Source organism: Lepidochelys kempii, chromosome 2, assembly GCF_965140265.1.
Source record: "Lepidochelys kempii isolate rLepKem1 chromosome 2, rLepKem1.hap2, whole genome shotgun sequence".
Taxonomy (NCBI): Eukaryota; Metazoa; Chordata; order Testudines; family Cheloniidae; genus Lepidochelys; species Lepidochelys kempii.
Window position 1 is genome coordinate 102,442,323 of NC_133257.1, and position 14,181 is coordinate 102,456,503.

The 14,181-nt window shown below is 41.5% G+C and overlaps 1 protein-coding gene across 3 annotated transcripts in view; it reads right to left on the reverse strand.

Moving 5' to 3' along the window:
- The window catches only part of MBP (myelin basic protein), a 174,206-nt gene that overhangs the window by 100,524 nt on the left and 59,501 nt on the right, over window positions 1-14,181 (reverse strand). For 2 of the 3 annotated variants that reach the window (XM_073331790.1, XM_073331792.1), the window contains exon 3: window positions 11,284-11,337. The exons of the other annotated variant lie outside the window; for it this stretch is intronic. In XM_073331790.1, coding sequence (XP_073187891.1) covers window positions 11,284-11,337 — 54 coding nt within the window. The remainder of the gene's footprint in view (window positions 1-11,283; window positions 11,338-14,181) is intronic. 3 annotated transcript variants of the gene reach the window in all.

The following is a 14,181-nucleotide window of genomic DNA, read 5'->3' on the forward strand; positions in this document are numbered from 1 at the left end:
CATCACAGATGCTCAGATCCAGGGACAACAGAGCAAAAGCACCACATCACCTGTTTTTAACTGAAGTGGCACATACCATACAGGGAATTAAAGATACAATTTCTGGTGCTGATATTGATCTGAAAGTGAATGGGGAGCCAGTGGAACATTATCTGGCGTGCCAGTGTAATAGGTGACCTGAGACTAACATCACTGAACAAGCACCCTGTTTTGCATCAGCTATAGCGACTGAGTGGTCTTCACTTTGCAGCAATCTAATTTGGAGGTCACGTGATTGAGTGCATCAAGGGCCACATCAGAGAGAAATGGCCATAATATTTTGGGAAAAAGCAAGAGGAAACAGGCATTTCTAGTCACAAAAGTCTCCAAGTGTATCTGGGGAAGTGAACCTCTTTTACAAAGAGTGGGATAATCTCCTGTACCAAGTGGATAGACAGGCATCATTTCTGCCAGCTGAATGCTTCCACCAACCAACCATACTCTCCACCTTATCTGGATTGAGTCTTCGTCCGCTGTTCTCATGCAAGCCCTTATTTTAGCCAAATAACAATACTCTGCCCTCTACATTTGATGAAAAGAAAGTGTAGGCCATGGGTCATCAGCAGAATGATAACACTGCAGCCCAAATTGTCTCAGTATGTTTTCTAGTGGCCTTACATACACACTTAACAGGAGAGATGACAGCAAAGGACTCTGTGAAACTGCTCCTGAGCATTCGTCCAGTGGATGAGCAATTGCCTTTAATACTACTATCTGGGATCTCTGTGAACGGTAATAACAAATACCAAGAGCAATTCTCTTTCCTCCAGCCAGGATCAGAGTCAAATCAATGGTATATTGCAGGCTGCTGATTAAATCTAATATGTCCATTCAGACTCTGACACTTATTCTTCACTAGGAGATCATCAACCACCGAGACCAGTGCAATCAAAATATAATATCAAGTAGGATTGAGAGCAGTCAAGGAAATCTGAGGACCCTAATTTATCCAGATTGTCACTCCACAAACTTCTCAATAGCCTTATCCAAAAAGAACAGGCTAAAAGTGTGTGTGTGCAATAGTTAAACAGATAAAGCTTCAACATTAGGATTATTAAAAGAGGGGAAAATAGCAAAATGAATTGTTATTTGAGCTAAGGTTTGCCATACATTAAAAATTCAGGCCTAAATTGTCCAAAAATGACTAATGGGATCTGGCTTTGTAAAAAGACATAGGAAATTGCAATATAAAATCCCAAGAACAAAAAGTTGAACAAAAAGAACAAAAAGACAAATCAATAATAGCTAAGAAATTACAGCTACTTACAGCTGCTCCCATTTCTCTTTTGTGCCTAAGAACTGCAGCACACACAGTGTGAGGACAACGTAGACTAAAATACCTCACGTGCTGTGACACTGAAACATAAATAGGTGAGCTAACAGGATGCCATGGGTCATCACTTTGCTTTTACTGGTTCAATCAATTTTCACAGTCATGGAACAAAACACCTTGAAAATTCTTTCAGAGATCCCAAAAATATAAATATGTGGCAAGAAAGGTTTTTTCTCACCGATAAGACTATATATATAAAATGTATATTATATAAAATGTAATTACCCACAAAAGTTTGACTCCTAACCTATACAAGCCCTGAGACAATAAATACCTATGCCAGAGAGAGCCATGAAGAACTTTAGGCATGTAGCAAATACAAACATCTGCTGCATGTTTTATTTTAACTTGATATTTCTATTTGATCCAACCCCTCCCACAGTGTTCTAACAAGTTACAGTAATGTCATAGGAAAAATGCTCAACTATGGATTCCCTCACTTAGGCAAAAATCCACATGATTTCACTGAAAAGTTTTGCCTAAGTAAGGAATGAACTCTACGCTATCAAAATTCATCCAAATCATACTGTAAATAAATATGTAAATATAGGATTGTGCAAACATTTTACCTTTAATTAATAAAAGCTGACAATAATGCACAGTTACTTTCCTTTCATATCCTATGTTGGAATATGTCAATTGGTAAGAATGATATTCTGTTCCACATTTTCCAACAATGAACAGTGCCTGAAATATCTCTATTGGCTATAATAAAGAGGTTTTCCCCCTAGTATTTATATACTGATTTATACCAACTGAGAATTTGGCTCACATTTCATATCAATATGGATACAGTTTTAGATAAATGAGTTGAACTGTTTTTCCTTAAATAGGCAAGTGAGGAAAATACTGAAAACTGCACACTCCACAATCAAAAGCGAAGGTTTAAGATTTTCAAAAGTGACTAGTGGTTTTGGGTGACATCTCAGTGTTTAGGCACTGAAGACACCCTAAGAAAGGGCCTGATTTTCAGACATTGGGTGTACAGTATTTGCGAAAATCAGATCATTTTCTAATGTCACAACTTGGGGCACCCCAAAATAGAAGCACCCATAATCACAAGTCACTTTTGAAACTCCTGCCATTTATTTATAAATTCAGCAGGTTCGATAACTACCAGCTATTGATTTCCCTGCTTTTTATATGACCAAAATAGGACTGGTCAAAAAGTGATTTTTAACATTATTAGTGTGATCAATTCTTTCTAAAGGAGACACATATAGCCAGAGGACCCAAAACAAATAATACACACACAATTTTTTTAAATTCCATTGAAGGCCAGTAGCTCTGCTTCTCTTCTCTCTCCAAGTCAATGGAGTTGCATCAGATAATATGAACCTTAGATACTCAAATGTAGTTCTGAGTATATTCCAAGGGAATAATACAACTGTAAAATAAAAGGGCATGCTTTTTTGTTCTGTAATTCAAAGGGGTACGGAAGGAAGAGAAAAGAGAACTGCAAACAATTGGTCTTGGAAAACATATTTTTGATTCTTTTGCAGCCTAAAAGGTCTCTCTCTGCTTCAAAAGGACTCCACACAGTGGGTAAACAAACACAAATTCAGCCACTTTCCTCTGGCATTACTACCTATGCACACACAAAAGGATTCAAAGTATGATAGTAACCCTGGTCCCAAAAGCTTTAATCATAAGATTAGGCAGCAGCAACAGCTACATATACTAACTTACACTAACAGCAGGTTGCTGAATCTTTTATTTTAACAGCAGTACCTTATCAATTTCTAAGAGACCAGTCCACCTTTCACATTTTAAATCCCACCACCACATTCAACTGGAGATTACACAAAAAGCAATTTTAAAAAGATATTTTGTCTAGCAAATCCTCAACATTGTGTTCTGAAACAACTTCAGTTGATATTCTACCACAGTAGTCAGGAAATCTGAGCAAAGGGAGGTTTAAACTATAAGAGCCAGATTTTGATCTCAAACTCATGGCAGCCTGGTCTCAGAGGCTGTCTCCCGCACAGTTGCAGGACCACAGTCCTTAGGTAACAGTACGTTAGTGTCACCAATAGTCATGTGATCAGAAAAGGTGCCAGGTCTCTCAGACTTTCCCCCACAGCAGGAGCAGTCCATAACATTTTTTAGGCAAATGTCAGGACTCTGGACCAAAACATATGAGCAACACAGTTCGTTGTCACTAATGTTTAAATAAAACAAGTTATTAGAATATGGGAAAACACCCAGAATGTACTTTAACTGCAGTTTGGTACTAAAAGTTTTAGGACATCATCCAAGGCTCCTCAGATGAGTGGGAGTCATTCTATTAACAACAATGAGCTTCTGATCAGACTTTTGGAGAGGAAAAAAAATATATTCTTAAAATTTAAAATTCACGAGTTATGTATAAGCCATGGCTTCACAGAGCCTTGGAAAATTATTTAGTTTACATAGTGCCGAGTATAGACAGGGTCTATAAAGCTTACACTCTATGGGTTCAGCTGTGGTTTTGCCATGAGCTCTGAGAAAGTGGGAGAGAGCTGTTCTGCATACCACTACCACCACAGGGGCAGACCTATACTCCTGAAGCATTCTTCTCCCATGTGGCTGTACTAGCTGATGCATTTGGTTTGGGAAAAGCCAGGGTTCTGCACGTTATTGCCCATCTTCATGGGAAAGGTGAGGGATAATATAGCAGCTCTGTGGCACAAGGGAGCAAGGGGTTGCTGCATATGTAGTAGAAATTGCTTGACACGCCCCATTATAAGACCCTGTTCAAAGTGGTTAGAACTTTGTAAACTTTAGCCATATTAGCTGAAGTTTTCCATGCCAAGTGATTTAAAAAAAATATAAAAAAGCTTCAGCTAAAGCAGTTCAGCTGTTTCCGAGAACAAGATTAAAGAAAAAATACAGCACTTCACCCATGTTCACAAATTCTTACCACCATTTCACTGAGAAGCTCTAGTGCCTCCATACTTGGAGGTGGGGTCTTGAAATTTGGCAGAGTCCCCACCCTGGTGTGAGGGATGTGCCCTTTGCCTTGCGCCTGTGAAAAACCATGCCCCAATTTGTCTAAGTTTTAATCCTATGAAAAAAAACAGTTTGCACACACTCAGTAGGGACTTTAAGTCAGAGTTTGGCAGCTAAATTCTCTGAAGACTCAATCAGGGCTGAGCATGCTCTAGCCCAGGGATGCAGGGGCTGAAGAGGACTTTCCTGGTAAATTTCTGCTCCCAGCTGCTATGAGCCATTGTGGCATCACAGGAACTGAGAGCAGGGAAATTCTGTCTTTTGTGGTCAATGGCCCCACTGCAGGAGGAGGCAGCAGTCACACTGGAATCCAGAGAGGCGTGAGGAATGGATAGGGGGAAAGATGAGGGAGTTGGAATAGAAGCAGAAGGGGAGGGAGGCAGGAGCCAGAATGAGGAGTTAGATAGGAGCTGATGGGGAAGAGGGGTAGGAAAGGAGGTAGGTGGGAGGGAAGAGCTGCAGGGGTGGATAAGAGAAGAAGGGAACAGGAACAGGAGCCAGGGTGGAATGGTTATGAGCAGAAGAGTACAGAGACAGGTAAATGGGCCTGTAACCACTATAGCACACTCCCTTACATAACCTAGAATTGAACCCAGGATTCCTCGATCTCACCATGCCTCTGCTGTCAGCAAATCTCTCTGCAACACACTGACAAAATGTCGCATCCCCTTTTCCAGCCTCTTTCACGTTCAGGATAACAACCTATTATTATTACTACTCCTACATTACCTCAACCGATAACGATCCATGCTGTACATCTAAAAAGGTCTAAGTCCTGCTGATGTCCCTATCTGTGGATTAATATGGTTCCCCATGATGGAATTTCTGTTTTCTTCATTTGGGGTTGTTTGATTTTGTTTTCTTAATTAGGAAATTGCGCGAGCGCGCACACACACACACACACACACAATTAATTAGAAGAACATGATTAAGGTTGCAAAGTCAAGCACTTGAAGTTAGCAAATGCAAGAATTAAGTTTATCTGTGCAACCATAATGCTATCTCCTGGTGCATATGCATTATGATCATATACATTTTTCCCCCTCCCTAGGACCTCTGGAGAGTTCAGTGCGCTGGATGGACAGAGCTCAAATGGATCAGGACTGTGTAAGGAATGAGGCTTTAGTCTGTGGGACCTCTGCTCCATTTGTTGCAAAAGTTAGAAGGTGTGCAATGAAAGAAGTAGGGAATTATAGGAAGAGAAAGATGGTCTCCTGTCCTGGAGAACTGGATTCTATCCCTGCCTGTGCTACAGATTTCCTGTGTAATGTTGGGCAAGGAATTTAAACAAAACTTTTCACATTTTTCTATGTTCCTCATTTTTTGGATGCCCAATATGAGATACTTGGGGCTAAATTTGCAGAAGTGCTGAGCACTCACAAATGCAACTGAAATCAACTGGAGCTGTACTTCAAACATATAAAATGCCAAAAGTATGCTGAAAAAATCACAGTCTAGAGGGCTCAAGACAATTTTTGCTCTAATCACCATGCCTCAGTTCTCCACCTGCATACTGCCACTCTGTATCTCGGAGGGGTATAGTGAAGATAACTTAATTAATACTTATGAAGCACTCACATAATATGCCCAAAGGACCATTAGAAACACCCATGAAGGAATCAGTAATTATGTATTCAGAGCAGAATTTGGATAGCGTGTATTAAATGTGTCTGGGGTCATGCACTGAACGTGACAGAAATATTGACTTGACAAGTTAGTCACTGAATGAAGCATGGGACATGTGGAAAAAATAGTATGGGACCATGTAGTTAAAAATGATCATAGAGCATACACATGAGGGGGCTGAACTGATGTCGCACTAGCAACCGTATTTCTGTCATTTCCTAACTTTTAAGTGCTTGACTTTTCGTCATTAATATTCTTTTAATGTTGGGGTTCCTTAACATAACTATTCTTTGTTTGTAAACCCTACCTATTTACAAGCACTTTTTAAACAATACAAATAGACTCCCTGACTCAGAGAGCGTACAGTCTTTGGACTTAATCCAGAGAATTCATTAGAAGTCTAAGGATTCAGGCACCAAAGGCAAACAAAAATGCCATAACAAAATGTAATATGGACAAGCACACGGCCTGGATTTGGTCAGGTCCTTACATGTAGGGTAAGGAGAGCCAATTCCTGCTCTCCTTACCCTACACAAACAGCATAGCAAGAAAAGTATTGTAGAGCCCAAGAGCACTCGCACTGAAACATATACAAACTACTACACAAACAGCAGATCAGATGAATATTGGGTGAAGAGATTAGAATGGGCCTTGTAAACTGAAATAATCACTTTTATCTTGTAGACCTAAATTAACACAAAAATAAAATCCCAACCAACAAACCCACCCTACAAAGAGAAAAACCTCAGTAGGCCATAAAATATATTAAAAATGCACATTTAAAGAGCAGATGTGTTACTGAACTTTTCCAGCTGTCATGCATTATTCTGTGAACTGTCTGGATTAATTTTGATACTTGGGGATCAATAATATAATACATCCCCTCCTAATATAAAGACACAAACAATGCAAAAGAACCCTCCCCACCAAACACTTCACTATAAGAAAAATGAGCCAATTAAAAGCAAACAAGCAAGATGGATAGAGAGGGCCAACCCTACTTCCCTTTTTGGTTTCCTAAGGTTCTTTTATACAGATGGCTTCAGAAGCCAGTGTCAGGTGAAGAGTAAGCCCTTACTGAGGTAACCATTCCCCCATATAGTGCCTCTGTATCTTAATTGAGCAATTATACTGTCGTTTTATAATATTTATTGAGATGTTAGATACCCAGTTCTCCTCCAGATGTGCAGTATAGCCTGCTCTGAAAGTCTGTATCAAGCACTCAGTCAGGTCCAGTCCTGTAACCGGATATATCCAGACAAATGTCTGTATCTGCAATGAACCCCATTGGTTTCAACAGGACTCCTCACAGGAAAGCAGGACTGAACATATGGGTTTAATGGCAGGAGCAGGGGCTGAGAAAAGGACATTTTGTGGTGCTCCCAGAAGTGAAAATCAGAACTCTAGACTCCAGATGATGGAAACGGACTTTCACAATAACCTTACTACCTACCTACACAGAAGAACTGGCTTTAGCATGGGCAGCATGGTTAATACATAGGGAACAAAACTGTCAGAGACTGTGTAAAGGTCATAACATCTATGACTCATACAAAAGCAAAGTCTGTTTTATTTTTCTGGTTTTGTTTTTTGAACTCAGTGGAGAAACCAGACTGATAAAATGATAACATGGCTGTTAAAGCATAGGGCAGAGCAATGAACTACAGTTACCAAACGCAACAGCGCATAGGATTACAGACATCTGTATGAATGTAAACAGATTAAGCTAAATCTCCGGATAATCATTGCAACACACAACAGAAAGGCTAACAAAAGTGGCAATATTAAAAGGAATATGTTAGTACTTTTGTACAAACAGTAAAACTCCCACATCTCTCAGAAGGGAATAGGGAAGTCTCAGAGGTAAAAATTACCAACGATGAAATTACAAGTGCTGTATAAATGCTCACTCTGGGCAGGTCCCCGGAGAAAGACAGATTTTCTAATGATTTATTTTTAGGCAACTGCACCATCAATGTTTAGTTGACCCTTTGACGGACTGCACTGTGCAAACATCAATTAATCCTCAGATAGACCCCTTTAGACGGATAAGAAAATAATACCCTTCACTGTTCATAGACGGAGAAAGAGACACAGACAGAGGGATTTGCCCAGGCCACACAGTCCATCAGTGTCAGAGCTGGGATTTGAATTCAAAAGTTTCTGTCTCCAAACCATTACTTGGTTTTCAGTGTGAAATACTTAAAGCAGGCCTCCTGTGGAGAAGGCTGCCCTCTTCTGGTATGTACATTAAATAATACAATATGGACTCAGAGTATAATATGAATGACAATGTTTACAAATGAAAACATGTTAATATTTACCTAAATTCAAGTAAAAAAAAAAATCATGAAAACGTGTTCCAAACTAGCAACATACTACATAAAATTTAGTTCTTTAGCAACAATGAACAAGTTTTTTATATCTGTAAAGTAGAAAAAATAAAGCAAAACCATTCATTCTCTCTTTTATATATTACTATGAACTTGAGTTAAGGCAAGGATTGTGTGTCCGGGAAATGATTCACTCAAATATCATACCTGGGAGTGCCTCCCACTCCCAGGTGACAGCTGATTCATCTGCAAATAGACACGATTACTCATCTGGAAATAGGGAAGGTTTTTCTACTACATTAATAGGTTTCATCTACATTACAAAACAAGACCATGACAAGAAAGCATTTTTCTTTCATATCCTCCAAATAGCAACACATGTATGCTTCATTATACAAAAACTGCTCTCACCCCTTCTGAATGTCTCAAGGGCAAATTTGAGGAAGCAAGGAAGCACTCTTATAATATACTGTGGTTCCGGAGGATATGAAAAACTCAGCGCCTGATTAACTCTCCTGTGGGCCTGGGGCTATTAGATTTTGTGGGGCCCCTGTATACTCCTTGGAGGGAGTTTGGTGCAGGAAGGGGCTGGGGCAAGGGACTGGGGTGCAGGAGGGGGATTCTGATCTGGGGCAGGGTGTTGAGGGGTGCGGGAGAGAGTGCGAGGCGCAGTCTCCGCCAGGAGGCGCTTACTACAGGCAGCTCCCAGCCAGCGGTGCAGCAGGCGTTAGGCTGCCTGCCATAGCCCCATTCCTCTCCTGGAAGCGACTGGCTGCTAGCACGTCTCTGCGGCCCCTGGGGAGAGTGGGCAGCGGGTCTCCATGCGCTGCCCGCGCCCGCAAGTGCTGCCCCCGTAGCTCCCATTGACCGGTTCCCGGCCAATGGGAGCTGCGGGGATGGTGCTGGGGGCAGGGACAGCACGCGGAGCCACCTCCACTGCCTCCCCCACCACCAGGGGCCGCAGAGACGTGCCAGTAGCCAGCCGCTTCTGGGAGTGGTGGGGGGCCACAGTATGCAGGCAGGCAGCCTGAGTGCCCCTTGTAGTGGCCCGGAGATCGCTGCCTGTGTTTACTTTTTGTGGGGCCCCCCTTGAGCTGGGGCTCTGGGCTGCAGCCCCTAAAGTCCCTGCCTTAATCCGGCCCTGGAAATACTGCCCAGATATTTAGAGTCAAAACAAAAGAAAGACCTCGGAAATACAGAAATTTTGATTTACTGTAAAAATGTACAGTATTTGGCCTCTGTTTTAGTAATATACAGAATTCACAGGATTGATGGCAATGGAACATCCAGGCACACGTACAGGCAGAAGCAGCAGCAATACCAGGAGTGAACAGAAACAGTCATTTACTACTTTGCCGTGAAGGAGAGCAATGATGGATGACACCAAGAAAGCTGAGGTGTTTAATGCCTATTTTGCTTCAGTCTTCACTAAAAGTATTAATTGTGACCAGATGCTTAATATAATTAACATAAAAAAGAAGGAGGAAGGAACACAAAGCAGAATAGGGAAAGAACAGGTTAAAGACTGTTTAGATAAGTTAGATGCAACTTATGTAAGAAGTAAGTTAGATGTCAGCGGAAGCCTGACAAAATCCATCCTAGGGTATTTAAGGAGCTGGCTGAAGCGATCTCTGAATGATTAGCCATTATCTTTGAGAACTCACAAAGTATGGGTGAGATCCCAGATGACTGGAGAAGGGAAAAAATAGTACCTCTCTTAAAAGGGGAACAGAGGTACCAGGGAACTGAGAACCAGTTAGCCGAACTTTAATACCTGGAAAGATACTGGAATAAATTACGAAACTATCATAAACAACTAGAGGATAAGCTGATGAGTAACAGCTAACATGAATTTGTCAAGAAAAATATCATGCCAAACCAACCTAATTTCCTCCTTTGACACAGTTACTCACCTAATGGATGGGGACAACAGTAGACATGATATATCTTGATTTTAGTAAAGCTTTTGACACAGTCCCACACAACATTTTCTTAAGCAAACCAGGGAAATGTGGTCTAAATGAAATTAATGTCAAGTAGTATTGGTTGAAAAATCATATGCAAAGAAATAGTTATCAAAGGTTTGCTGTCAAACTGGGATGGTGTAACTAACGGGGTCCTACAGGGTTCAGTTCTGGGTCTGGTACAATTCACTATTTACATTAATGACTTGGATAAGGTATCCCTATGAAACATGTGGATGACACCAACTAGGAGGGGTTTCAAGCACTCTGGAGAACAGGATTAGAGTTCAAGATGACCTTAAGAAATTGGAGAAATGGTCTGAAAAAAAATTAACGAGTGCACAGTACAACATTTAGGAAGGAAAAAGTCAAATACACAAATACAAAATGGGGAATAACTGGCTAGGCAATACTTCAGAAAAGGATCCGTGAATTGTAGTGGATCTCAAACTGAATATGAACCAACAATGTGCCTGAGTTGCAAAAAAGGTTAATATTCTGTGGGGTAGTAGCAGGAGGAGTTCAATATGCAAGATATGGGAGGGAATTCTTCCGCTATACTCTGCACAGGTGAGTCTTCAGCTGGAGCCTTGTGGCCAGTTTTTGGCATCATACTTTAAGAAAGGTGTGGACAAATTGGAGAGAGTCCAGAGGAGAGCAACAAAAATGATCAGAGGTTTAAAAACCTGACCTATGAGGAACACAGGGTTATGTTTTGTCTTGGGAAAAGATGACTATGGGGGGGGGGCGGGGGGGGGAACTGATACTAGTCTTCAAAATACATTAAGGGCTGTTATAAAGAGGATGATGTTCCCCATGTCCACTGAAGGAAGGACAAGCAGTAATTGGCCTAATCTGCAGCAAGGGAGATTTAGGTTGGATATGAAGAAAACTATCCTTACAGTTAAGTAAGTTAAGTACTGGAATAGATTGCCAAGGGAGGTTGTGGAATCCATGTCACTGGAGGTTTTAATGAACAAGTTAGACAGATACCTACCAGGGATGGTCTAGGTGTACTTGGTCCTACCTCAGTGGAGATGATCACAGAATCCTAAAAAGTAGAGATGGAAAAAGGCCCATGAAGTTATCTAGTCCATTCCTTACATATGATTGCACCTCACTCTGTGTGCGCATGTGCTCGTGTGCGTGCGAGATAGAGAAATATGCTGCTGTATATTTTCTAAAACATGAACACCCTAATGTCTACCTCTTAAAGAAAATATCCTATACAATACAGATATTTATTACTTCTCAGACTGACAAACAAAATATGGCTGAGACAAAACTGATAGGATTTATACTAGTTTCTTCCCATTGCCCTCTTACAGTAGCTGACCGAAAGGTAATTTTTATTACACCTGATCAGCTTATCATTGGCTGAGACCCTGTGACCTAAAATAAAGAAGCCTCAGCTAATTCCAAGATTACAAGACCACTCTCAGGCACTTCTATAACTCTATTCACACATGTACTTCACGCTGATTTGCTCCACAGGTCGGTATTTGTGACCTATTTTAGTCCTAGTGATGCTGTGTTAACAACGTTTGTGACCCAAATCTGTAGGTATATTTTAAAGGTGTACCAATTAAAAAATTGGTATCTCTTGCCATGAAAAATAAAGTGCTCTTTAACTATTAACTAGAGGCTTTTGTACTGTAACTTGGTTGGCAAATAAAGCATGATGAATGTGTTGGGCACAAGTCCTTCCCCAGCCACCACAAATGCAGAGAGGCCAATGAATTGTATGTGCTGGAGTTGGACAGGATTTGTGAAGCTGAACAGCGGGGTACTTAGGAGTCGTAAGGTAGGTCTACACAACAAAAACTGTTCACAGGCTAGCCTACCGAAGCTAGCTTGAAGCCGCCTAACCTGGGTAACAATAGCAAAGAAGTGAGAACAATTCAGTCTTCAGGGTGGGCTAGCAAATGGATTACATTCCCAGAGTCCTCACTGGGTTTGCACTACCCATGCTGAAGCCAGCTGCCTTCACATACAAGGTGGATTCACGTTAGCTCAGGCAGACTAGCTCATTCGCAGCTTTTGCTATGTATACATACCCTTAGAGACTCCCCCCACATATCAACATAATGACGCTTTGAGAAACAGCACAAGGGTCGTCAGGGTGGGAGGGTATCTGGGGTGACGCTGGTGGAACCACTGGCAACTTCTCCTGCTCCAATCCCAAACACCTCCCACAGATTAAGAGATAGGGAGCAGAAGGGCATTCTGTAGCCTCAGGCCAGTAGTGGCCACAGAGAGGCTCCAGAGCCTGGAACAATTCCCCTCTGCCCTCCACATCCCCCCCAAGCACCACCTGCAGAACAACAGGGAGGATCTGGTCCTTAAGTGAGCACAGCAGCTCATATTTCTTTGGATTACTAGCAAGATGTGACAAAATTTCTGCATCTTTACTCGAGTTCTACTAAATAGCGTGGGATTCAGTATATGCTGGCTAGTTAGTGCACCTGGGAGGCTGTCCAACAACAGAACTGTGCCCCTTTTAGTGGTTACAGGAGAAGGAAATAATTTAACTGAAGTGCCTTGACAGTTAAATGACAGACCAGCCATAGCTGCAAAACCGAACATGCAAGGCAATCTGGATCAAGCAGGCATATACGTACAGGCAGCCTACAGCTGCAGAATAAAGTGTTAGCCGGAACGTAATATATTCTTCTGCAAAGAGACAAAAATAACGTAAATAGAATCCAATATCTATAAGAGTCACTACATCCTTTTAACAGGTTACACAAATCACAATGTTAAACTTCATAATTGGACATGATTTTCCTCTAATCAGATAGGTACCCGCAGGAGCTTCTGCCAGTTTAACTGAATGAAGACATTACCTGTGAAAGACATGGGAGCTACCTGTAACATTTTATGAATATTATATGTCCCTCTGTTTGTTATTTTGCTGTTCATTATATGACTACCAGGGCTTAATTCCAGCAGGAATTTCTACAGGAAAGGGGGCAGGAGTTTCAGATAGCCCCATTTACCATATTTAAAGGGACAATGTAAGCATCACCTCCTTCAAAGTTTACCTCCTTCAAAGTTTACCTCAGACCACGCTAAGGTCACCTGTCTGGCTGATAACCCCAGGGGTGGGGGGTGATCCTCAAGTATACAAGGGGGCCTCCATGTGGGAAACTGGAAGAAAGAACTTTGGGGCTGATAAATGGACAAGTCTGAAACACAAGGGGGAGAGACAAAAACTGACAGAAAGGAGAATGAACCCCAGTCCCCAGAAGTAGGGGCATCTGGTAAGATAAACCTATAAGAGTACCAATGGGGAGATTCTTACTAAGATAGATATGCATGTAGACTCTGTGTTATGTTAAGAACCCTTTTCTCTCCTTATGCTTTCTTCCTACTATTGAGATTAAACAACACTTTATTTAGAAAAGGCTGTTTTGAGTCACTGCATTCACCACAGGTGCCAACTCCCTAAGGGGAAAACAGCTGAGCAATCACAGTTGGTACATGAAGTACTGTAGCCCAGCACTCAGTCTAAGAGTGGGAGAATCACAGGATTCCACTCCAGGGATCCCAGTAAAGGGTCGAGGTCTCAAACCTGGAAGGGATACTCTTAGAGAGAGACACCACAGAAGGTCTCAGAAGTGCAGTTAGACCTGAACCACGACAATACCATCTCACATCCAGGCAAGAGAAACAACTAGACAATGCCTTAGAACAACGGCGTGGCAAAAGTGCCAGGTCCATTTACTATCCCAGCCATAAAAATCAACATACCCACCTTTATGATGCCGATAGTGAAATGACTAAAGGGGAAGATCAATTGCCACTGGTGAAGAGAATTTTGCAAAGTTGCTAGATTATATTACACGCTGATATGACAAATGACATTGATTGACATGACAATGACAAATATTGG